At 38.8% G+C, this 24,546-nt stretch overlaps 1 protein-coding gene across 2 annotated transcripts in view; it reads right to left on the bottom strand.

Annotated features, from left to right (window-relative positions):
• CUNH1orf87 (chromosome unknown C1orf87 homolog) overlaps positions 1 to 24,546 on the bottom strand; it is a 71,532-nt gene that overhangs the window by 3,656 nt on the left and 43,330 nt on the right. For both annotated transcript variants that reach the window (XM_021229611.2, XM_040757139.1), the window contains exons 8-11: positions 22,101 to 22,198; positions 13,196 to 13,260; positions 6,654 to 6,727; positions 3,545 to 3,752 (exon numbers count right to left, since the gene is read on the bottom strand). In XM_021229611.2, the coding sequence (XP_021085270.1) occupies positions 3,545 to 3,752; positions 6,654 to 6,727; positions 13,196 to 13,260; positions 22,101 to 22,198 (445 nt within the window). The remainder of the gene's footprint in view (positions 1 to 3,544; positions 3,753 to 6,653; positions 6,728 to 13,195; positions 13,261 to 22,100; positions 22,199 to 24,546) is intronic.

The raw sequence follows: 24,546 nt of genomic DNA, 5'->3' as shown, positions 1-24,546 counted from the left end.
ATGTATTAGATGCTGCACTTAGAATGCAGAGAAAAAAATTTCTGTTGCCTATGGGAGTTTTCTAAACCATGAGGAAGACAAGTTATGGAAAGGATTAACCAAAGTAGAACAATAAATACAATAATGAATATTCTCCTGCAAAATAATCCATGTCTCAAGTTCCATTCCAAGCATTTTACAATATTAATTTGTTTGGTCCTTACATGACCCATATCATAAAGGGAGAAACTGAGTCCTAGAGTTGTTCAATCAGTTGTTTAAGGGTGTTCAGAGTTAACTGCTATATGGCATGAAATGAGGGTAAGAGATTAAATGTGGATCATATTATCTGCTAATTGTATTCTTTGAACTCTGAAATCTATGCCATAAAGTGCCACTCCAAGAAAGCTTTCCAGTGTCTTTAAGGATTAAAGATGCATCCCCTGTGTCTTAACTTTCAACTTGATACAACGTAGGATCACCGTGGAAGAGTCTTAGTTAGGAATTCTCTAGACCAAGTTAGCTCATGGACATATCTTCAGGATTTTCTGGATGGTTAGTTGATGTAGGAAGATCCACCTCATTGTGGGAGGCACCATCCTTAGGCAAGTGATTCTGAGCAATCTTAATGATGGGAAACATTAACTGATAGAGTCTGGGCTACTATATATATATATATATATATATATATATATATATATCCTGATAAAAATGACAAAAAGCTATAGTAAGACATCAAGAAGACCTAGGCTTGAATTATGGATTAGATTCCTACTGGCCACTGTGAGCTTGAGTTCTTCCTCTCAAAGAAGGGCACTACCCCTTCAGATTCTGGCTAATATGAAAATTTAGAGATGAAAAGTATTAAATAGTCAGACCCATGGAAAGAATGCCCTTTAAGGCATTTTGCCCCTTTGACTTTATATTTTCTATTTAGACTTTGGTTCACTGGGTGAATTCTTAGTGTACCATTTGCTCCTTCTTTAGAATACTTGTCATTCCTTGTTCCTTCTCTTCAAGGCTATTTTCTTCATAACCCCCATTAGAGAATAAGCTCAGTATGTTCCCAGAAACACTGATTCAATGATGGATGGTCTGCCTAGAGCCTGGATAGGGAATTCATTGGCCTACTTAGCTCCTTGCACATAATAAAGAACAGTGAGTCATCTTTGGGCAGAGCAGGTGTTGTCAGCTCCACATCTAGAAAAGGCCTTCATGGTCTGTGAAAATGCTGTGGCTAATGAACCAACAGCGTGACCTTAGTTAATCTTCTTTCCCATTAAAAAGTTGTAGATGTTCCCAGATCTGGCTGATACATTCTTTGGCTGTTGAGCAACTAGCAAACTTCATAGAAACAGAGAAAACAGGCATAAACAGTGAAGGGGGCATGAAAAAGGCATTGCGAAGCCACCCGAGTCTGTCCCCAAAGTCAACAAAACTACATTTTTCCTTAGACCATTTCATTCCTATGAGAGAGGTCCAAATCTTTGGGGAGTTTTTTAGCAACTAAGTTTAGGATCCAGCATCCATTATCATGACTTGATGTTTTATGTAGTAATGCCTTTTCTTTCCACCCAGTGTATAGTTAGGCTCAGAGTTATTTCAATAACCTTTTAATCTCTCTTCTGCCCCAGAGAAATCTCCCATAAATGATACATCTCAGCTTTCCTGATGACCTTCTCTGGTTGAACTTTTGATGGATTCTGGTAAAGGAGGAAGCATTCTCTTAGCTCCCATGATTGACAGTAGAATCTCAATTTCACCATTCATCTAATGACCAAATGTTAACTTCCAGGCCTGTCTTGCTCATACTTTTCTCTATCTTGAGTCAGTGCAACTCCTAACACTTGCAGAAGATGGTTTAAACTTAGAGTAACTTGTTAACATCACCTTACATCATGTTTCATGTCCAGCTCTGCCTTCCCAGTACTGTCTCTAGTACTTCAGGTCTATGCTAAGTTTCCTTTCATATCTTGTCTCTTTCCTCTTCATATTAGCAATTTCAATGGATAAATATTTATGGAAGATAATGTGATGCTCTGCTAAAAATAAACTTTGTATAATTTAATCAGAGTTGGTGTATTTAACTCAAATATTTATAACTTTTCATTAGGAAATTATCCAGAACTCCTTTTCTGATTATTTGAAAAACATAATATATTAGAACTCCTTTTTCATATTTATTTATTTATGAAGTATTTTTAATTTAATTTAATTTATTTATTAGTTTCACATACCAACCACAATTCCCCCTGCAGCCCCTCCCCACAACCCACCTATGCAATAGGAACTGATGTTTTTCCTTTGGACAACTTAATTCCCAATTCTTCCTTAAATTATAAAATGTGTATTATCACTTTACTTTTCCTCTTGAATGCTGTTAAATACTACAAGTCTCTGCCTCTTACCTAAAAGTCTGTCCTTGAGGCCAGAAGCCATGCCTCATTCTTTCTGGTTTTCTTCCTGGTCTAGCCTCTAACACAGTGTTGGGGCCATTAACACAGCTTTAGTGAGTACTTTACTATTTAGCTGGCTTAATCTTGTATGTAAAGTTTTTAGTTCCTTCTGAACTCCCTTTTCTTCTTTCTTTTCACATAATTATTAAAGATCTTGGCATATTATGCTATTGTATTTCACGAGGTCTAAATTTGTATTAGGAATTCAAAACAGAAAAAAAAGAACACAAAGAGAATGAAGACATCACCATTTTCATATGAGTGCTTCTATGGGGCACGCTTGCACTCAACCTTCAGTGATCATTTTAACATTAATAAAGCCTTTCCTGGTCCCACAAAAGAATTCTTCTTTCTCTGAATGGCCACATGGCGCAATCTAAGAGCACATGTCACCTTGCGTGTTGAATTCAGGTATTTATACACATGAAATCATTTATTGTCTCCAAATTAAAAAATCTGTTTAAAATTATGTCAGTTTTAGGCGTTAGAAAAAAATGCAGTATACTAGTGAGAAGGCAATGAACCTTCAAGTAAAAAAATACACGACTTCTAATATGATGGCAGATAGTAAAGCTGGCAAAACCAGATGAAGTCTGACCTAGATCCATCTTAAGTCCTAGAGAACAGTGATTACATTCCAGTATCGATAATATTGTGGAGGAGGAGACCATGCAGACAGAAGACTCAGACAAATGGGACAGTAAGGCATATCAGAGGAAAGGCAAGTGACCCATTGTGACTATGTGAGGAATGCTAAAAATAGAAAATGGTAGGAAAGACAGCTCAGGTCGGCAGACACTAGATTTTTGACTTGCTAAGTAGTTTTTAGTTTGTCTTGGAAGCAGAAGAGAGTTAGGGGAATTACACAAATGAAGCATTTGTCAGACTGGTGGAAGAGTGGAGGTAGGGATAAGAAACACAGTGCCATTTTCAGTCACCACCTGGGGAATTCTTCTTCGATTTATCTTTGTGTTTTCTATTTGTGCCAGGCACCTGTTTTCTAGGTGAAAAGAACAATTTGATTATAAAATGAGAACAAGGTGGGCATTCATGTGTTGGCTAGAACACAAATACAGAGAGGCTAGTGGCCTTTGGAATTCATACTTTACCTGTGTTGCTCAGGTCACACAAGTAGAGGGCGCTCTCCAGCTTCCTGAACCTGTCTATCCACAGGTCAGATTGTTCAGTCTCCTTCCCCATGGCTGGACTCAAAACAGGCTGTGAGTGTGGCCTGTTCTTAAAGGACTTCACAGAAACTTGTCGGGCTGAAGTCATAGCGGTAGGCTTTTCTGACCACAGATTCTCTTCTGGAGCTTTCTACCAAAACAACATAAGCATTTTACTGGCACACATTCACCACTCAGAACTTCTCCAGACTCTTGGCCGAAGATGAGGCCACACAAGCAGAAAGATTTATTGCAAGGTCTGTCTTTGGAAAACAAGGAAGAGTCTCACACATTGGGCAGCACAAAGCTCTACCTGCCAAACTTTTGCTGAGTGCAAACATGACAAGTTTTTCTTTCTTTGGGAAAGACAACATCATCACTTTTGTCCAGTTTTCTTCTTTGAAATAGGCAAGTACTTGGGACCTGGCTGACAGATCTGACGTCCTTCTCTAAGGATATTAGAGGAATCTCCATGGAATGTGCTTCTGGGAAAAGCTACTGTCTCTTCAGTGGTTTGTGGCGAATGAGTGACTGGCACAATAATAATGTCACATTTGGCCTGTGGGCTAAGGTTATAGAATGCCCTTCTTTCTGACTTTAACAAAGGAAATGGAAGCCAAGAAATAAGCAAAGACTTACAATAGGGCAGCCTCACACAAGACCCAAAACTATCAGCAGAGCATAGAGGTGATGCTTAGCTCACTTCAATATCCTACTCTCATGCCCACTACCGAACAAAAAAGTGTTTTTATGATGAAATAGACAAGTGAGACACCATGGTGCCAAGTAAGGCATCCTGACAGCCTCCTTGTGTAGAAGGGGTGAATGTCTGTTGCCTGATTAGCCTCCTGCCTGTCTAGTACACATGGATGTAGGAAGAAGCATCATGTTCTTTTTGAGTGGGTTGAGGCTGACCATCCAATACAAAATATATAGTACACCTATTTGTCCAGCAGAGAGGGAGAAGGAGCATGAAGTTCATAGTAAAGAGAAGAAAGCTTGTCCATGTTTGACTCCTTGGTTTAATTCACATTACACTCCTATCCATAGTTAACACAGTAAAATTTCCTATCCTCCAGTTAATTAAGCTAGTAGAGTTGGTTCTGTTCATTGTGATCTAAAATGTTCATAACTAACCATAAAACAATACTTCTGATTTGTACCCTTAACCTTTAACTATCTGATGTTTTGCAGTCTTTTCCCTAATGTAGAACTTGTCATGTGTAAGTAGTGAAAACTCCAGACTCCTGCAGAGGAGCGACTGTAACCAGCTTGCCTCTGAGTTGGCAAACTGACACGGATGAGGTTGCTCCCGGGGAATGTGAAGAATTTTTTTGTTTGAAGTACTATATCACTGTGTGAAATTGCACTGACACAGTTGACAGGCAACTGGTAAATTTTCAGAATGAATATAAAATAATTCTCTTTTGATAAAATTAATTTTGGGACAAAGAAAATTTTCATGTAGAATATCAAAATAACAATTCTTATGCTTTTTTTCTTTAGAGGTTTGGGCAATTTAGAAATGGTGGAAGCTTAGAAATTCATAGATGTTTTTACCAAAAGTGTTCACTTTAATTTATTTATTTTTAATTTCTTTGGATACTTCCTCATTCTCTGATAAAGACAAGGGCAAGCGGAGACTTGTGTGAACTCAAATTAGGCTCAGTAAGGAGCAAATAACTAACATACCCTAGATCACTTTTCTGTTCCAAATTCCTTGCTTGGCCCAAGGGACATTAATGTTCTTTTTGCTGAATTCTCCACTTATCCATTTTAGTCTTACATGGGCATTGTTTTCTCAAAGCACATAAAGCCTGAACAACTGGAGGCGCCTTTTGTCTTTATCTCTTTATAATTTCATTTCACTAGTTACAGAAGCCCTTTTTGATTTGTGTCCGAAATGATAGAATTCCGATACAACTTTCCAGACACATCTCATATCCCACTTGTTGAACCGTCTTCACTTACAGCCCAGGATAGGCAAGAGTTTTTTCTTTATCGCCCCTTTTCTTGTCCAGGCACTCACCACTGAATACTATATTTGTGTAAGTATCTTTTGCCATAGGGATAGCTATTGCTATATCCTCAATATCATGAATGAATGAATGGATGGACATATGGATGAATTATTTTTCTGGTATAATAACAAAGTTGCTTTATCAACCCCCTGCTTCATCTACTTTTTAAAAAGTGGGGCAATAAAGACTACTTAAACAAGGATGCTAGAAGAGTCAATTATTACAGAAATGCAAAAAAGAACCCTTCAACAGGAGGCAAAATAAAAGAGCAAAATGTATTTTTTATAATCGTATTCACAACAGACTTAACACTCAAGGAGAAAAGCATTTGTGGTTGTTTTTGCATGGCAAGATGCTTGCCAAAATGGATACTGTTTTCTAAAATATTTCCATGTGTGAAGTGCATAAAGGGGCCTCATGTCATTTTAACATGAATTGTGTTCTAATCTGGACCTTTCAAAACAACAACAATAGAAACACTCATGCTGCTTTTCAATTTCTCAAAATCTCCTGGCTAAATGCTGAGAATATTAAGATGTATTTTTAACCATTTGCAAGATACTCTTTTTCTTCTTCCTTGTTTTTCTTTTTAAATCAGAGAACTTGTTGGGTTTTACAAAGCCATTCCTTGGGGGGAAAGTCGACCTCAGGTTCTGGAAACTGGTATTAAGATATTAAAATGGTCTCTTGACTGCCCTTTACTCTGAAGACAGTTGGTGGTCACAAGCTTTGCAAGCTCACCTGTACACAGGCTACCAGAAAAATTGCTTGGGGCACATGGCAAGCCTGCCACTGAGCAAGGACCGGAGGCTTCCACATACTAACGAGGTTGGGAGTTCAACCATATTCTAGGAGTTAATCTGCCTCCCTTTTCTATGTGAAGCAGGTGCTAAAGGCAGTCTGACTCCCAGGTGTAGGGCAGAAATAAAGGACCCATAGAGGAGGGTAGGCTTCCAGCTCAGCAAGAGGTGGGAGGATGGGGTCAGGGTCCTCAAGGCCCTCCCAGGAGCTCTACGTGTCCAGGTGCATACCACATGTTCAGTTTTGCTTTGGGGTCTCTCAGGGATTTCAACCAAGTCCCCTGGGGTTTCCTTTTCATTGTTTCCTAAACAAGAAAGAGAGAGAGAAGGGTTGAATTTGGGATATACAATTAATACATACATACATGAGTCAAGGGCAACACTGTGGCTTTGCTGGGTGGCTTGCATTGACTTAGGTAATGGCGACACTTGGTGGATTTCAAAATGGGGGAGGGAGTCTTAAATAGTTTCTCAAACAAATTATTTAAACACAATTATCATATATACCACAGAAAGGAAATACACAGAAAAAGAAAAAAAATCAAATTTATTTAGAAGAAGTAGAAACAGCAGGGAGTGAATATTCCTGGAGGAAGAGAAGCAAACTGATGGTTGTAGAGATGAGCAGGAGTTATTTGGACAAAGCATTGGCAGTGGCGTCCTTGAAGCAGAGGAGTGGAACCCAGAGAGGCCTATGCAGCTTAGTGAGGCAGACAGCCTCTTCCTGTAAGTCTGTCTCTTAGAACACCGCCCACCCTTTCCCATCAGATGTGTTAGCACCGCCCATTGCCAGTCTGTAGGCTGCTGCCTTCATGGATAAAGCCAACTCACTTTAGACGCAGAATAACCAACTTTCTGCTCAGTCTACCCCAGCCCATGGTGGATCTTATGGACCCTCAATCCCCATGACTATCATGTACTGAAATTTAAATAGGTCACTAACAAGCATACATTAGTTCTCAGTTGGGTCCCACTATTTTTAATAAAAATGAGCCAAGATAAACAAATTTGGAAAGAAGCAATATAACACAGTGGGCAGAAATATCAGTTCTACGGCTAGCAGACTTGGATTTTAATCCTGCCTACTCTCTTTATCAGATCCGTGACTAGAGCAAACTACTCTACTTCTCTGTGCCTCTGTGGCAGAGGGAGAACACCTTGGGTGACTGGGTAACTGTCAGGATTAAATGGAATTCCCTAGAACATACCAAGTGTTCAATAATCGTCTTTAAAAACTGAAGAGTGTTTCCTAAATTTCCACACCAGGCTTAAATTCCTTTTTGTAACATTCTATTAGCATTGCCTCTTGGGATCATTATGAATTATCTTATTGAATTACTTTCTGTACGCTTGTGTTACATACATATAGTACACATGGGTTTACAAGTTTGTGTGTCTACATATGTGTGGATGCACTATGAACATGTGTCAATGTGAGTGTGGTGGCCAGAGGTGTCTTCCTGAGTCACTCTTCATCTTATACTTTTGAGACAGGGTATCTCACAGAATCTAGACCTCACCCATTAGCTAGACTTACTGGCCAGCAAGCTCCAAAGTGCATCTTGTCTCTGCACTCCCAGCCCTGAGCATATAGTCATGCTGTGCTCTGCTGGGCTTGACTTTTTTCTTCTTTACAAAGGTGTTGGGAACCAAACTTAGGTGCTAAGGTTTACACAGCGAGCACTTTATCAACTGAACCATCTCCCCAGCTCTTCTTCAATTTGTTGATGGTAAAAACAGTGTGCCTCAGCAACCAGCATGAGAACAGTCCTCAGTGCATGCTCGTAGATGAGTAGCTGTGCACTTTTACGTGAAGTTTGGAAAATAAAGCCACTGCATGTGTAGTTCCTTTCTCCGATGCCTTTTCAAATCCTCTGAAAACAGTGATGTTGTAATTTTCAATAGTGACATGTGACAGAAAGACACTGTGTAACAGAGCTTGGGTGGAGGGATTTTATACTGAGGGAAAGTGAATAGGGAAAAGGGGAGAGGGGAGGGGAGGGGAGACTGGCTTCTGGAGACATAAGTGGCAGGAGAGAAGAAAGAGACAGACAGACAGACAGACAGAGAGAGAGAGAGAGAGAGAGAGAGAGAGAGAGAGAGAGAGAGAGAGAGAGAGAGAGAGAGAGGAGGTGGACAGGCCCCCTTTAAAAGGGCAGGTAGTGAATGTGCATAGGTGCTGTTCTTAGTGACTACAACTCAGGGCAAATCCTGTCAGAACCCCAAGGACAGGGCCTTAATACTAACAGATGTGTCTTTGTATTTCTTTATTTCTCATAACCTATCCAGATGCCATAGAATAAAGTTCACCCAATGCTGTGGTAGTTTGAATGTAATTGCCCTCCCCAGCAGCAAGTTCGTAGGGAATGGCACTATTAGGAGAAGTGGCTTTAGCAGAGGAGGTATGACCTTGGTGGAAGAAGTATGTCATTGTGGGAGTGGGCTTTGAGGTCTCCTATATACTCAGGCCATGCTCACAATCCCAGTTCCTATTGCCTGCAGATCAAGATGTAGAATTCAAGACAAGAAAAAAAAAGACAGGAAAGACAGAATTCTCAGCTGCTTTTCCAGCCCCATGTCTGCCTGCATGCTGGCATGTCCCACCATGATGACAATGGACTGAGCCTCTGATCTGTAAGCCACCCAATTAAATGTTTTCTTCATAACAGCTGCTCAGTGAAGATTATGAGGGTAGTCCCTTTGAGGCAAATCTGAATTAAACTGTTGAGAATTTAAGTGACCATGGAAACCCATGAACACCTACTCGCACTGAGATCTGCTGACTGCACCACATTTGTGAAAGGAAAGAAATTTGCTCTTTACTGCAAGAGGAAATGCCCAGCTTACCCTGAAGCAGAGATGGACAGCTAAAGGGACTCTCACAGCTGTGAATGGCATACAGGCAGAGACGGTGACTCACAGCCTGACAGTTCCAAACACTAACCCTGTGTTTTTCTTCCACCAACTGTGAAATTTTGGACCATTTCTTTCACTTGTGAAATTCCAGGAACTCGTGGTAATAATTAATTAAAATCATGTATGCAAAATACTCAACAAGGGAAGATGTTTAACTTTAGGTAAACCTCTTCACCTCACAGAAAAGGGTGTACCATACAGCATGCCAAGCGTTTTCCTGGGTGCCAGTTAATGCACGGCACTTCTTAGAGTAAGACCTATTACCCAGACTTGTCTCTGTCTAGCTCTTCCTTGCTGTCTGAGACCTTCAGGATTTTCTTAGGAGAATATATGAAAAGTCTGCTTGGTTTCTTCTGTGTTCACCCTTTCCTTTGTCACATCTGATGACATATACAAAGGTAATCACTTGCACATGTACACATTGTTTTAACAACCTGTGCTGGAGATCTCTTTTTCTTCTCCTCCCTAACACAGCAGGAAGGGTAAATGAGAACCACCTGTCATGTCAGCCAGTGGAAGGTTTGCACTGGGGGAGGTAAACCCCACTGACTTCTAGAAATTTTCAAGCCTGGGAAGGAGCAGGATTTGTAAGGCTTCTGGGAGATTATGCTGTTCATCCAGTCATCTCTCCTGTTTACTCTTTAGTGCTGGTTGTGCATTAGCCCAACCTGGGGAGCTTTAAAAATGACCAGTGTGCAAATGACTCATAAGACCAACTAAATCCTGACTTCAGTCCAGGCGAACCCAGCACAATACTTTACAAAGTGTTCTCTAGGTGATTTTAAAATGAAACAATGTTCAGGGCATTTGACTGAAGTAAAAGCTTTTGGATTTATGGGTTCTAATGAATGAAGCTTGTGTGATCAGCAAACTAGCATATATTAAATGTTTATCAATGGCTGGCATTTCACACATAATCTAAAGAATAATTCTACAGGCTAGAAGTTATCCCTATTTTACAGATGAACTAACTAAGAAGATGAAAATTTCAGTTGTCCTCTAATACCAGAGGTCGATGTAAGTCTGCTTCTGACTCGTTCATCATTCGTAGAGGACACACTAGTCAAGTGATTACCAGAAGCTGGCATTGTCTTGGGAAGGACACAGCAACAGTGACGAAGACAAGCTTTCTTCTCATGCAGTGTGCATTCTAGTTGTGAAGCCAGAAATCAGATACGCAACAACAAGAAGTCCTCATATGTGCCACAACATGACTAGACCCAAACTCACAGTCAGAACCATGGGAGTCACTAGGGAATATGCCAGAGGCCTCCTATAAAGTCATAATTAAGTAAAATACTCAGTAGACAAAAAACAAACAAAAAACCAAGAATGCAAGTCATGTAAATACCTGGGGAAAAGGTACTTGGAAAATTACACAGAAGGCAAAAGCCTTGGCAGCAGTGCTTATTTTATTCAACAATGACTGCAAGGAGAGAGTTTGTGTAGCGCAAGGCAAAGGGAGGAACCACACTAAGAGTTACAAGATCTCCTGGCTGAGCCTTAACATTGATGCAAACTTCTGTCTGTTTAGTTTCTAGCCCTCATTCAATGCCTGGAGATTTTTCCCTTCCTTTCCCTCTTTTGGAGACAGAAACTACTTTTTGCTTTGTAGGACCACTCAGCTACCAACCCAGCACACTGTGGTTTGGTAGGAATTATATCCAATTCCAATTACAAGCTTGTTTTAGTTAATCTAAGCCTCTAACAATATCTTAACCACCATCTTTCTCAGTTCTAGGCTGGACATCAAACTTCATCACAGATCCAGTGATCTAGAAATAGAGAAAGTTCATCACTTTAATGTTCAGTAAGCATTTGTCCATAACACAGTGCAACAAGGGCAATACTACCCTCTCCACCTGGTTTCTCTATGGTGATTGATAATCTCTGTTTTGTTTGTCAGACTCAAGTCACTCCTACACACTAATATAATCTATCTCCCTAGCACATATATTCTCTTATTCTCCATCTTTCACATTATGCATTTTAAAGATGATAAAATAAGCCAGATTACATTAAAGAAAATATTCTAACCTAAGGTTATTACTCATCTGTGATAGGTGCTACAGGATGGATTGTGCTTCTATAGCATCTGTGTACTAATACTCTGATGCCTGATAGCTTGCATTTTGAGATAGAGCCTACGAAAACCATTATGAAACTGAGGCTGTTTGAGTACATACAAACACAATCTGACTAGTGTCCTTAAAAGTTAAGGAAATCTGATCATAGTGGTTCCCTGTGAGAATGTAGTGAGCATCGATCTGGTGCTGAGGAAGGGCTGAGCTATTAGGTTGTCCATCATTCTCAACAGGAGTGATATGTGAGCCCAAAGGCACATGACACCCATTTTGTAGTCTCAGCATTATAACATGATATTCTGTTTAAAACACAAGTACATCAACCTTAAAACACAAGTATATCAACCTTCCAAACTATGTGGAACTTAAGATCAAGTTTCACAGGATGTCCTAGGGAATGGTGACACTTGACCAAGGGTGTAATAATACTACATTCTAGATGTTTGACATAGTATGCCAACCTGTCCGGCTCCAAGATTTAGAAACATTTCTCAGTCACTAAAGTCTGGACTTTATCAAAGCAAAGTATTTAATTGTGTCTCGCTCCCCCATTTATATTTTCACCCCTTACCCACTGTACCTATGAGTTTGTGTTATCTGAAAACAGTCCTTATAGATATAATGAAGTTGAGAACAACTTAGATCTTTATAAGAGCAAGAAGGTCTTTGGATATAGAGACACAGAAGAAATAGAAGGCAGCCAGAGGAAGATGTGTGCAGACAACAGGGTCATATGTAACAGGCTAAGGGGGGCCAAGGCCTACTAGAAGCTGGAAGGGGCAACCAGAGACCCTTCTAGAGACTTCATAGGGACTGTGGCCCTCGATGATACTTGGATTTGATATTTACACACTTCAGAACTACGACTGAAGCATCTTCTACTTTTTAAAAACAATTTTAAAACTTTTTTAACCTTTTCTACTGTTAAGTCCCAAGATAGTAAGAATTTGTTATAGAGACCAAGATCAAGAATGCATTCTTCATACTTTTTTCAACTTTTTCAGCCTCTGACTTTTACATGACTAATGCTCTGTACCTATTTTAATGTTTCCTCCACTTACTTGGTTATAAACTGATATATTCATCCCACAGTACACACCATCTTACACAATGGGTACCTTACACTGTGTTTCACAGAAGTTAGTGAATGTTTAAGTAGAGAAATCACTTCAGCAGATTACTATAAATGCATATATTTTCACCTGTCATATTTAAACTTGCTAACTGCTAAATATTTTGCCATATTCATCTTTAAAAAATCATTTAATAATATGTCATGGAAATCATTGTGTAGCAGCCCAGTTGTGCTGTTTTAAAACTCGATAGTTTAATCAGACAGTTGAATGATAGTTCAGTGCTACCAGAAGGTTCTTTTCCTTGTTTCTAATTTTAGGTCATTTATAAAATTTGCTGCACTAAACATATCTACACACATATATATGTCTATTTGATATCTATATTTGAAGATGACATATGGCAATTTATTAGCCAAATAGATGCTAACATAAAGGATTGCTAGATTAGAGAGATTGCATCTGAAATTTAAGGCAATAATACCAACTTCCTGTGCAAACGTGCTAGATTCATACCAAATAGTTACCACAGAAAATGAAACAAGGAGCTTGAAGAATCACACATTCAATCATACAACTAACCTTAAAGAATAGTTTTAAAGGAAATTTTAGTTTGATATTTTCTTTGCTGAATATTTTGGGACAAATGAGATAAAACCCATCTAGGTTTGCTAAGGAACAAAGAAAGAGCAGTACTCACCTACAGGCAAGTCACACAACATACTAGAAGAAGCCCTGTTCAGCCACTTAACAAAGTTCTGCCACCTGTGTAAGAAAAAGAGACAGGATCTGAGTGATGAGTAGTAATGCTCCCATTACCTCGGAAGCATGCACAGCAAAGCTGAGTTTTACAATACTGAAAGGAATTTTGATATCAGTGTAGGAAACAGAAATTACTTTAGGTATATCTATAGAAAAGACTTTGGTACCAGGAATTAGGTGTCCTAGAGTTACAGCGAGAGGACTTAGGCCATCAGTCCCAGACTGTAAATGGAGAGAAGTTTTGTTGCTGGCTCACCCATCAGAAGACTTTGGCAAAAATGAGTCTTAGGTTTTCTCAAGGAGCTCTGATGTCATATAATTTTATAATAGGAGTGATATGTTAACTATGAAACCAGTTTGTTTTTCTTAAACCTTTTCCTAGACATCGGTCACATGTCAGAAGCATTCTTTGATCAGCAATGTATATTCCGACAGGAGCTTTGAACATGTGGCCTCCAGAGCTCCATGTGAGGAAGAGATAAGCCATGATGTGAAATAATGCAAACAGAAAACCAGGTGACTGTAATAAGAGGCTTAGGATGGCAAAGAAAAACTGGAGGAGAGGAAGCTTTCATGGAGTAATAATAATACAAGCATCAGGTATTACCTCTGGTCTGGAAACAGTTTGCAGTGGATTTATATTTTAATTTTCTTCACTGCTTCTAATTTTAGATACTATTAGGAAGATCATGCATATGCGTAGACCATCTTCCAAACTCTTGACAATAAAATACAACCAAGAGCCTAGTCTACTGATAGTCACAGATTGCATTCCATTTATTTTTCAGAGCTTCCAGGAAATTTTAGGCCATGTTCTCTAAGATACCAAACAGAAGAAAAGGGCCAGAGAAATGGCTCAGTCAATAAAGGACCTTGCTGTATGAGCCTGATAGCCTGAATTTGGTCCCAAGGACCCACTCTGGGAGAGGAGAATTGATTCCCAAAAGTTTTCCTTTGATCTTTACAGGTATGCACGCACGTGCGCATGCGTGCAAGCACACAAACACACACACACACACACACACATACATTCACACACACATACATACACACAGGCACACACACACACACACACACACACACACACACTGATGTGTAATGGATACATAAACAGAGAAAATATAGGAGACAAGGCCTGAGATAAAATAATGCTACAAAGTTTTCCTCTTTTTCTTGATTATATCCTGACAGCCGAGGGGGGGACAAAAATATGGCAAATAGTCATAGGTATCCAACTTGGACATTGTCTACCATGAAACATCATATAGGACATGTGCGGGCAATACATTTCTTAAGATTATTTTACTAAATATTTCCCATTTCTATATCACTTACATTTCTAGACCTTCAGAGAACCATGCAACTCAAACGTAAGAATAGGTTCTCACTGTAATACACTAGTAACTATAATAACAAAAGTATGTGCCAAGCTTCCACCTTCCAACTAGGGGACAAAGGGACAAAGACTATGACCCCAATTCTAGATTCAGAAAGACTTGGTTTCACATTCCAATTCCAGGCTGGGGGTGTAGTTAAGTGGGTAGAGCGCTTGCTTAACAGGCATAACACCCTGAGTTCAATCTCCAGGGAGCATAGTATTGTGTACCTGTAATGAAAAGACTTGCAAGATAGGAACAAATCATCAGGGATTCGAGGTCATCCTCAGATACATAGCAACAGGGATTCGAGGTCATCCTCAGATATATAGCAAGTTCCAGAGCAGCATGTGCTATATGACACTCTCAAACACCACCACCAAGTTCCAAATTCAACTGCAGTTTTCACTTTTCAGAGTGTTCCTGGTACCTTTTATTCAACATTTCATCTCATGGAGACAACTGTTATGTAATACATGTAAACTACTACCCTGAGACACAGGTTAATGGGAGCAATCAATACTAAACCCTTTACAGGTGACTTCAGATTCACAAGGGAGTAGGTCATACAACTTGGTTTCACATCTGTTTTCCACTTTGAAATTATAGCCATTCTTTTAGTGTCTATTAATGTTTACTATTGTAGAAATCTGAGGCCTGTCTGATTTTTATTCCTTAACAAATAATTTCCCCCTTTCTGTTATTTTCACTAAAGATTTTTGACATATTTTGTTTGTCTTTATAATACAAATTGTCATTGTAATACACAAGCACATGGGTACATTTTTTTTCTAAATTTAGCCTGGATGACAGTGAGTTTTTTCAATTTGTATACACAGGGCTCTTTCTTACCAGCTCTGTAAAGTTTCTTTAGTTGGTGCTATTCTTTGAGTATGACTTGTGTGGGTCACCAAACACCTTCTTTCTGCAGCATGGCAATATCGAGGGGAGTTATTAGCACCAGGACTGTTACCCTTGGAAGAGATTCTCAAGGGATTCTGGTAAATTGCCTTACAATTAGTTGTAAAATAACACTGTTCTTTCAACTCAATGGCTTTCTGTCCTGCCATACAATCTCTTCTTTCGCATGTATTTCTGCCATAATGTCAACTGTCACGCTGTGACTCAGAGATAGAGGTTCTCAGGAAAGGGCAGGTCGATGAAGCACCTGATTTTGGACTTTCAGTCTCCAGTGCTTTCAGCTAAATACATTTTTTTAAAAAAAGCAGAGAGATTCATAGTATTTTGTTAAATAAGGAAAAAAATGGGCTACCATAGTGAGGACTTTGGTTTTTATTTTATTTCTCTATTTTGTCCCTAATTTCCAATGATGTCAAGTCATTTTAGATTGAGTCTCTATTCTAGTCTTATGTCTAGTATTTTCTATCTTTTTCCCCTAGTTATTTTTGGGAAGATCCTGAAGAAGTCCCTTAAGTTTGAAATAACACATTAGAGTTTCCCCCTGTATTCCTTTTGTTTATTTATTTATTTTTTATAGATACCCATGACTTCAATTTTCCTTGAGAAGTTGAGAGTTTCTTGAAATTACCCATACTTCCCAAATTTTTTGTGATTTTAACCAATCATCTTCAATGATTTTTAAGCTTCATTTTTATCATTCATTTGTCTCACTATTCTTATCTGTTTATCACTTTCTAATTCATAGTAACAGGATGCATGACTTTTGCATCTTTGAGAGAACCACAAAAATTTCTCAAAATTTTCTAGTTTTTAGAGCAGAAATATTTTCAAAGTATTATTGAAACTTGGAGTTCATAGGATTATACTTCCTTTTCCATGTTCTGTGGTGCTTATTTTAGAGTTTTAAATTTTCTTTTTAAAATTATCTTTTAGGCTAACAGTACTATTTTAAAACAGGCTTTATATGTTGAAGTTTGTTTTTTGTATTCACTACCAAATGAGAGTTTGTCCACATATAATGTAACCAAATGTATACACTTTTCCTGTTTCCATGGTTCGGCTCACTGTTCCTGTAGGCCCACAGACAAAGGACAGATCACAACTCCTGTGGATTCTTGACATCTCAGATTCTTCTTTTGAAGTTGCACATGGGATACCCTCTCCATACTTGTTGGATAGAAGACACTGGTATCCTGTGTCATAATCCACACTCTCCGTAGTGCATACAACTGCCATCTGTTTCTGTGCTGACACAACTCAACTTTCAGGGATGGCACTGCCAGATGCAAACACTTCCCACCTTGCTCAGCCTAACTCTTTCCTCTGTAATTTCAGAAATAGGTTCTCAGAATATGTACAGATAAGGGGTGTGTTGGAAAGTATTCATATATCTGTCCTCAGGCAGGGTTGGGGGATAGCACTGTCAGCAGTACCATTTCATGTTTCTAGTGGGGGAAGACTTGTCTGTGGTCTCTCAATTAAGAGGAAGGCATCAGTGCACCTTCTGCCTGGCGAGCTTCTTAGAAAGCCTGGGACTGGTAGCTTGCTGATTCCCCCACATTCCACTAGATTTTGACTGGTGACAATTAAATCTTGATTCTGACACATAAATGGAGTGCCCATAAATTTTAGTAACTTCAGTAGGTTTTGCCTTATTTCTTATCCATTTATCTAGGGGCTACAAAGCAGATGCCTTTTTATATAACAACATTTGATATTGAGAAATTAAGCTTAAACACTGCAAAAATCAAAACATGGTCTATTTTACAGAACATCTTTGTAATCTCGATGGAGTTAGTTCTGGGAAACATGTTCCTCTGGAAGATTCATATAGTCAGAAAGACTTCTGGATATCCACCCGAACCAGCCGCTTTTCTTCATCTCCAATCTGTTCACTTTGATCTTAGTACCAGGGTGTGGCAAGCCAGATTTGCAAGGTTTGGATTTCCTGTATTACTGGGTTGCTTCTGTTTCTCATAGCTTATCAGGTAAGCTCCTGCAGATCCAACCATTCTCAGTCAGGAGGGCATAGAGGAGGCAGCTCTGTCCAGACTGCCATGTAGAAAAGGCACACCTGGGTTTTAGATGTTCAATCTTTCCCTCAGAATCCTGGAATTCTTAACTCTAGTTGAAGGGGGCAAAATATGCCTGTCAGGGGAGACATCTAGCAAGCAAGATGCAAAAATTTCCCAGGGTTACCTCATATATTTATGTCTCCCTTGATTGAAACCTTCACATATGATTTATTAGTGGGTAGAACCTTTGGAAGGTTTCGGTCCTGGAGCAAACCCTCAGGAATTAAACTAATTTTCTTATAACAGATTCTTCATCCTTTCTCTTATGTGAGGTTATGGTAAGAAAACTGGATCTCCAACCTCCAGAATTGTCAGAAAATGGTATCTGTGGCTCATGGACCTGTGCTATTGAAGCACACATAGATTATAACAGGCTGCCATGAAAACACCCCACAGATCCTGGGATGGAAATTCAAGGTTTAGTTGCCAGCAAAGGGAAATTCTTCTTTACTGACTCCTCACATTCCAAACTGTTTCCAGTACCAGCCCAAAGAAGAACACCAGCACCCAGTTTATCCAAAGGCTGTGGTCCAGCCACAGGCAAGCTTATCATGACTGTAGGACTTGCAGGAAAGTGGCTACAGTGTATGCTTATGGCCTAACACAAGAACTGGGGAATCTGCATCAATTCAGCCTGCCTGATGAATTTATCTATCAGGGACATATAGGCCTTGGGCTGTCAATAAATCCATTCCCTCATTTGAAAGATAGAATAGTACCTATCACATGGAGCTGTTGAGGGAACTAGAAACGTTAATACTTAATAGATCACTTGAAATATTGCTTGTTATTGTTTAAGTTCTACAAATTTTCTCTATAAACAGTAACAACTTTGTTATCATTGTCATCAATGCTAATGTAGAAGCTGAATTTGCTATCTAACACTGAGTCAACTGACAGACCGTTGGTTGCATATCTCTAATAGTTCTTTGTGTAACACTCTTCCTACTACCTTTAACCAGCAACTGCTGAATAAGACACCTCATGTTGCCTTTATCTAATAAATTCTCTGCTTGTTCCGAGGATTAGCAAAATGTACTTTCCAACCCAACTCTATTTTCAATAATGTGCCAGATGTGTATGGTAAATCCTACTTGTGGCTATGTCAATTGCTCTACTCTATTCAGGAGGCCCCCATAGCAGCTTCATTATTTATCTCCTCCCCCAACAGAATTTGGCTTGCACGTGTGTTCTAAACTGGTTTAAAGCATTTAATTTTGCCAATATAATTTTAGAGTATTAGATTGCCTCCTGTTCTTGCTCTGCCCTCCTTAATTACCATTTATTACAGAGTCACATAGAAACATTAAATGTGAATTCTGACTTCCATCTCCCTGGCCAAGAACAGGGATATGATTTCCATCCAACACAACCTGAGCTCATTTTACATAAGGGTGATTCAGAGTGGAGATTAGAAATAATAATCGAGTCTTCTTCACAATCGCCTTATCCTGGCAGTTATTCACCAATGTGTCTGCTAATTGCTAGGAAAATGGGAAAATAAAAATGAAATCTCAGAGCTTAAAAATATATTTAAGAAGCAGCAACAACAAAAAACCCCACAATTTTGTTTCAGGGTTAGCAAAATTGCCCCTCTTGTCAGCTCTTGCAACATGCTAGTTTAAAAAGAGAACACGACTCATTTTATTTGGCTAGATGGGGCTAATCCCACATCACCACAATCCCTCCTGATGTTTTATTGATTCTAAAGGACATTTAATCAGGAAGCAGCTCAGCACTAGAATCCTGCTAATTAGCAGACAGCCACATTCCAAATGGCTTTCCAATTGAACACAGATTAATGGACAATATGTACTAAGATAATGATTCGAGCATTCAGCTCCTAAAATGTGTGTCTAAATTGCATCTTTAATCTCCTAAGGATGTAGGGTTGCATACAAAGCTCATAATGGACTGAGTTTAATTCACAGAAGATGCTTTAGCCAATAACTGGTTAAAGATGAAATAGGTTTACCTCTTATAAACAAATATTTCTTTGATTCTCATGGTTTTGAAATCCTAGAATATTCTAAGGTCAAAGGAAATAAGTATCTGCTCTTATATTCCAGATCTCTGCAACACTGCTCCTGAATTAGTCATTAGTCAACAATATCAATGGAGTCCTTACTATGTCCTATGTTTAATGTAAATTTTGGTACTTGATTTTCTTTTTTCCTTTAGACTAGATCCACTTTGAGAATCTCCTTTTGGTTTCTCGTCTGTGTCTAACTCCTTTTTCTGCTTTTTGTAGCTTAACCTTCTCTAAGGAAAGGCTCATGTGCAAAACTGGTCCATAGGAATTCATCTACTGGGTTGGACTCGAACTCATTCACTTAATTGACTGCTCTTTGCAAAGCCTTCACCTACTTTATGTTTCCTTATTGCTCCCATGACCTTGTGATATGCCATATGTTTCATTTTATTTTGCTTTATTTATTTTTGAGACAGGGTTTCTCTGTGAATTCATGGCTGTCCTGGAAACTCACTCTGTAGACAAAGCTAGCCTTGAACTTATAAAGATCTGCCTGATTCTGCCTCCCAAGTGCTAAGATTAAAGACATGTGACACCATCACCTGGATATACCATATATTTTAAATTGATTTCTCATTCCAACTAGAATGCACCTTCTTGAGTAAGGGGCTTTGTTTTCTTCGTAGCTGTAGTCCCAGTTTCCAGAATAATGTTATATTTCTGGTTCTTGGCAAATGTTTGTTAAATCAATGAATTAGGAAGCTCAGCAAATACACACTGTGTACCTATCTTGAGCCCATTGTAGGTAAGATGCTGTGACCATTCACCGTGAGGAAAACAGCTGTTTCTTGAGATAGGGTGATCATTGTATAGACATCAATTAAGAAACCACACAAATAAAGCCACTGTTCTAAAGAGCACTAGGAAATAAGGTGCTGTTGGAGCATTTAGTACTACGGACTTGATTTTGTGGAGATGGTTGGAAAAAGCACTGTTCAGTTTGACCATGAAATAGTTTGAGATAACCTCGCTCTTAATTCAGTTGAAGCACATAAACATTTATCATCATAATATCTACTGCTTTAGACATTTGGGATACAGAACTGAATAAAGAATCTGTTTGTCCTATGGTACTGTAGTTCACTGTTTAGCAAAATATGGCAATGAGTATAGCATGCTAAATCAGTGTTATTAGAGGTTAGGTTTTTTTTATGCTCAATGTAGTGTGTGTGTGTGTGTGTGTGTGTGTGTGTGTGTGTGTGTGTGTGTGTGTGTGTGTGAAACAGTCAAAATAAGTTGGGAGGCTCATAGAGCAAACAAAAGGAAAACAGGTAAAAGGGAAAGATGGGGGTTAGAATTCCAAATAAAGTAACTAGTATAGCCCACACAGATTGTGTGAGCCCTAAGCTAAGGGGTTTTCTGTCTTTTCCTTTCCATTGTTATGAACAGTTTTCTACTTTCATACATAAGCCAGTACCTATAAAAAGCCTTGAGGACAACTCTTTAACATCTCCAGAGGATGTCCTTAGGACATACATCCTGTACTCTTGGTAAGGTATGCTATATCCTCCTCGCTCTTCCTAACCTCCAACTCTATCTTATTCCAACTATTTGAAGATTCTAGCCTGTTACTTTCCTCATTACTCTGCAACAAGCTAAGCCAAACTTATTGCTTTCCTTTCTTAATAGTCATTGTTTGATGTTGATGCTTGATCCTCAACATCTGTAAACACATTTCATCTGTTTGATCCTACTATTTGGCTGTTTCAGAAGGAATGGCAAGTATAGGCAATGGTAGTTCCTATGGACTGAAAGGACAGGTTTCTTGATTTGTGTTTCTATGACTTCTAAGAACTTTTTTGTGCTAAATATTTAAAATGATTACATTTACTTAGTGCATGCACATGTGGAGGTCAGATGTTGATGTTTGAGAGCAGACTCTTTCATTCTACCATGGGAGATTCTATCACTCTATCAGGGATGGACATTAGGTTATCAGGCTTGGCAGTAAAAGCCTTTAGCAAGTGGGCCATTTTGCCAGCTTCTTTTGGTCTCAATAAAACATTCTTTATGTCAAGTAATTGAAATCCGTTTGTTCCCACAGGAAACTTGTTCTCTAAAGGCAGATCTCTGTGTTTGGCATCCTATTAGAAAGCAATGGGGATAAGGAATTTTCATAGTTCCACAAATAGCACAGTATAGTGGCCAATGTGTCTAACATCAGACATTATCTTTTTCTCATGATTCTGAGATGACAAAAAGGTACAGTTCTGTCTTGGAGGTAGCTCTTGCCTTTTTGTTGTGTCTTTCTACAGTAGAGAGCAAAAGGAAGTTTTGGTGTCTTATTTTCATGGAAAGATACTACTTCTCTCAGCATGGTCCAACTTCATCTAAATACAGTGACCTTCTAAGACTTAAGGCCCAGACTCATCATATTGAAAGTTAGGTCCTTACCACATTTTCATTTTGGTAGGGCACAAACCTCAAAATTCAACTTACTTTATTTCACCTTGGTAACCCAAATCTTGATGGTTAAGCAATGTTTCTAGCAGGGTCAAGGTTAGATACAGTCCATGCCTGCCACATATAGCTCTGACCTAGAAATCAGAAAGGATTTGAAACTTTAGTAAAATGGAACAAATGTTTGGATTTCTTCTCACTATTATAGCTCAGATGATTCTAATAAGGAGTATTGCTCAAGAGCACATGCTGTTATTGAGTTATCCTTCAGCACGAACCTTTTCAGCTCAGTGTTTATGGGTAACAAACTTCTATTTAGTTGACAGGCAGGTGTAGCTTTTCGGAAGCCACTAGGTTTTCTATTACTGAGCTACATTTTTGTCAACCGCTATGTGCTTAAGGGCTAGGAAGGATATACCTTTCTTCATGTTGATATATTATAAAACATTTTGTATCATTTACTTCCATTTGTAAAAACAAGTATGTTGTATCCATGGTTAATGCCATTGTCCTAGTTTCTTTTCCTGTTGTGAGGAATTAGTCTGACAAAAGCAATTCAAGGGATAACAGGTTTAAACTGATTCAGTTCAAACTGCAGTCCATCGTGGTGGCAGCAAGGCAGCAGGAACATACAGCAGCTGGCCAGGTTACATCCATAGTCACAGAGCAAAGAGCAATAAACACATGCTAGTTCATAGCTTGCTCGCTCTGTTTTCTGCAATCTGGAATTCCCAATCCAGGGAAGGGTCTCACCTACAGTTGAGGAGGATCTTCCTTCACCAATTAAGAGAACTGAGACAATCCTAGGGGACCGGGCAAAAATCCTATCTCCCAAACTGTGGATTCTATCAAACTCAAAATTAACTCTAACCATTACAATCTTGCCCTTCTTAGGTTAGCTAATTACTAGAGAGAGTAGAAAACTCAGCTGAATGTGAGCAATCCAATTAGACAAAAGGTTTTATAAATACTCTCAGGACTCACTCCACTGCTCCTTTGACTTTTCATCCTGGGACAAGGGACCAGGAAACCAGGGACAGTATCCAAAGTTCCAGAGTTCATGGGAGTTATTCAAACCAGCCAATCTTGAGCTTGCTTACCTTGCTTTGCTTAGTCATTCCACAAGAAACATAGCCACAGGCCCTTCCCACCTTCCCATTTTTGTCCTATACCACAAAGGTGCCTCCCTGGATAGCCTTACACGGGGTGATATCTTCTTTTTAGTAGCAATTATCTACAGATCTGTTAGTATAAGCATAGTCAAACAATAATGGAATCTACATTTTAAAGTAGTGTCAAGGGCTTATGTCTGTGATGTTTTCTTAGCTTAGGCAAGGTCTTGGGTTCATCAGCACACAATAGGCAAGCAAGCAAGCAGAGGCCAAATGCTCATCTTTGCTTGTGTTTCTGAGGCTTTCAAACTTGCCTGCTACTATATAGGTGTAGAGAAATTAGAGTCAGAGGGACTTGTAGAAGAAAATAAAAACAGATTTTTTGGTAACATTAAAAAAAAGTTTACTAAGTGTAAGGAGTTGAGGAGAATGCTGGACAGAGGACAAGAAGATACGAACAATAGTTGAAAAATTTCCAGACCACTTCGAATGGTATATTGGTGTTGCACATTCTGCTGTGGTTGTATGCCTTTTCCTGGCAGGGCATCAAACCTATCACTTTCTGAGCTTCCTTGTGAGCTAGCATCTTTTCCAGGATGAGATGGTCCTTTAGTCATTTATTTTCTTACCACTATTGCTTAGCAGTCTTGGAAAATAAAGGATCCAAGTAAAGGATGAATGCTAATAGGGTGTGTGGGGAGGGCTTAGCAAAAAAGCAAAGGCATATAGAAACTGATCACACATTTTACCATTTTTATTTAATAACTAAAAACTTATGAACCTCATGATTAGAGCATACTGATGTGTTTTTGGACACCTATGTTGAAAGTCTATTCTCAAAATAGACCATTCTGTCAATATTCAGTTTTTCTCTAGGCTAAAATGAATAGCAGATTAGAAAGAGTACATCATGGTACCTAGACACAGACTGATTGACAACTGTAAAACCTGACTGATAATCATGAGGAGCAATGGAAATATCTACCCAAAAAATTAATTAAGACAGTGTTATTCAGGATTACTATTAAAATACTTCAAAGCATAAATATTCCTGCTGATCACCCTTGGTAAGAAATGTTTAATTTTCTTTCTCAATGAGGAAATGGTTTCAATTAGTAGTAAATAATTTTTTCAAAGTAAAACCAATAAACCATATTATTTAGCAAGTGACAGACAATGTGATTATTCGTGTTAATAATGTCTCTTGAAAATTGGCATATAGTCACAGGTTACATCATGAATTTTTCCCATTTTACACCATTACTTGACTAAACCATTATTACCAGTTACAAGAAATCACTATGTGTTTCCAGTTAACAGATTTTGCCCAATTCAAAGTTGCCATCTTTGCAGCATGGGACTGAATGGCCATG

Source organism: Mesocricetus auratus, unplaced genomic scaffold (assembly GCF_017639785.1).
Source record: "Mesocricetus auratus isolate SY011 unplaced genomic scaffold, BCM_Maur_2.0 Super-Scaffold_100014, whole genome shotgun sequence".
NCBI lineage: Eukaryota > Metazoa > Chordata > Mammalia > Rodentia > Cricetidae > Mesocricetus > Mesocricetus auratus.
This window is presented reverse-complemented; position numbering and strand designations above follow the sequence as displayed.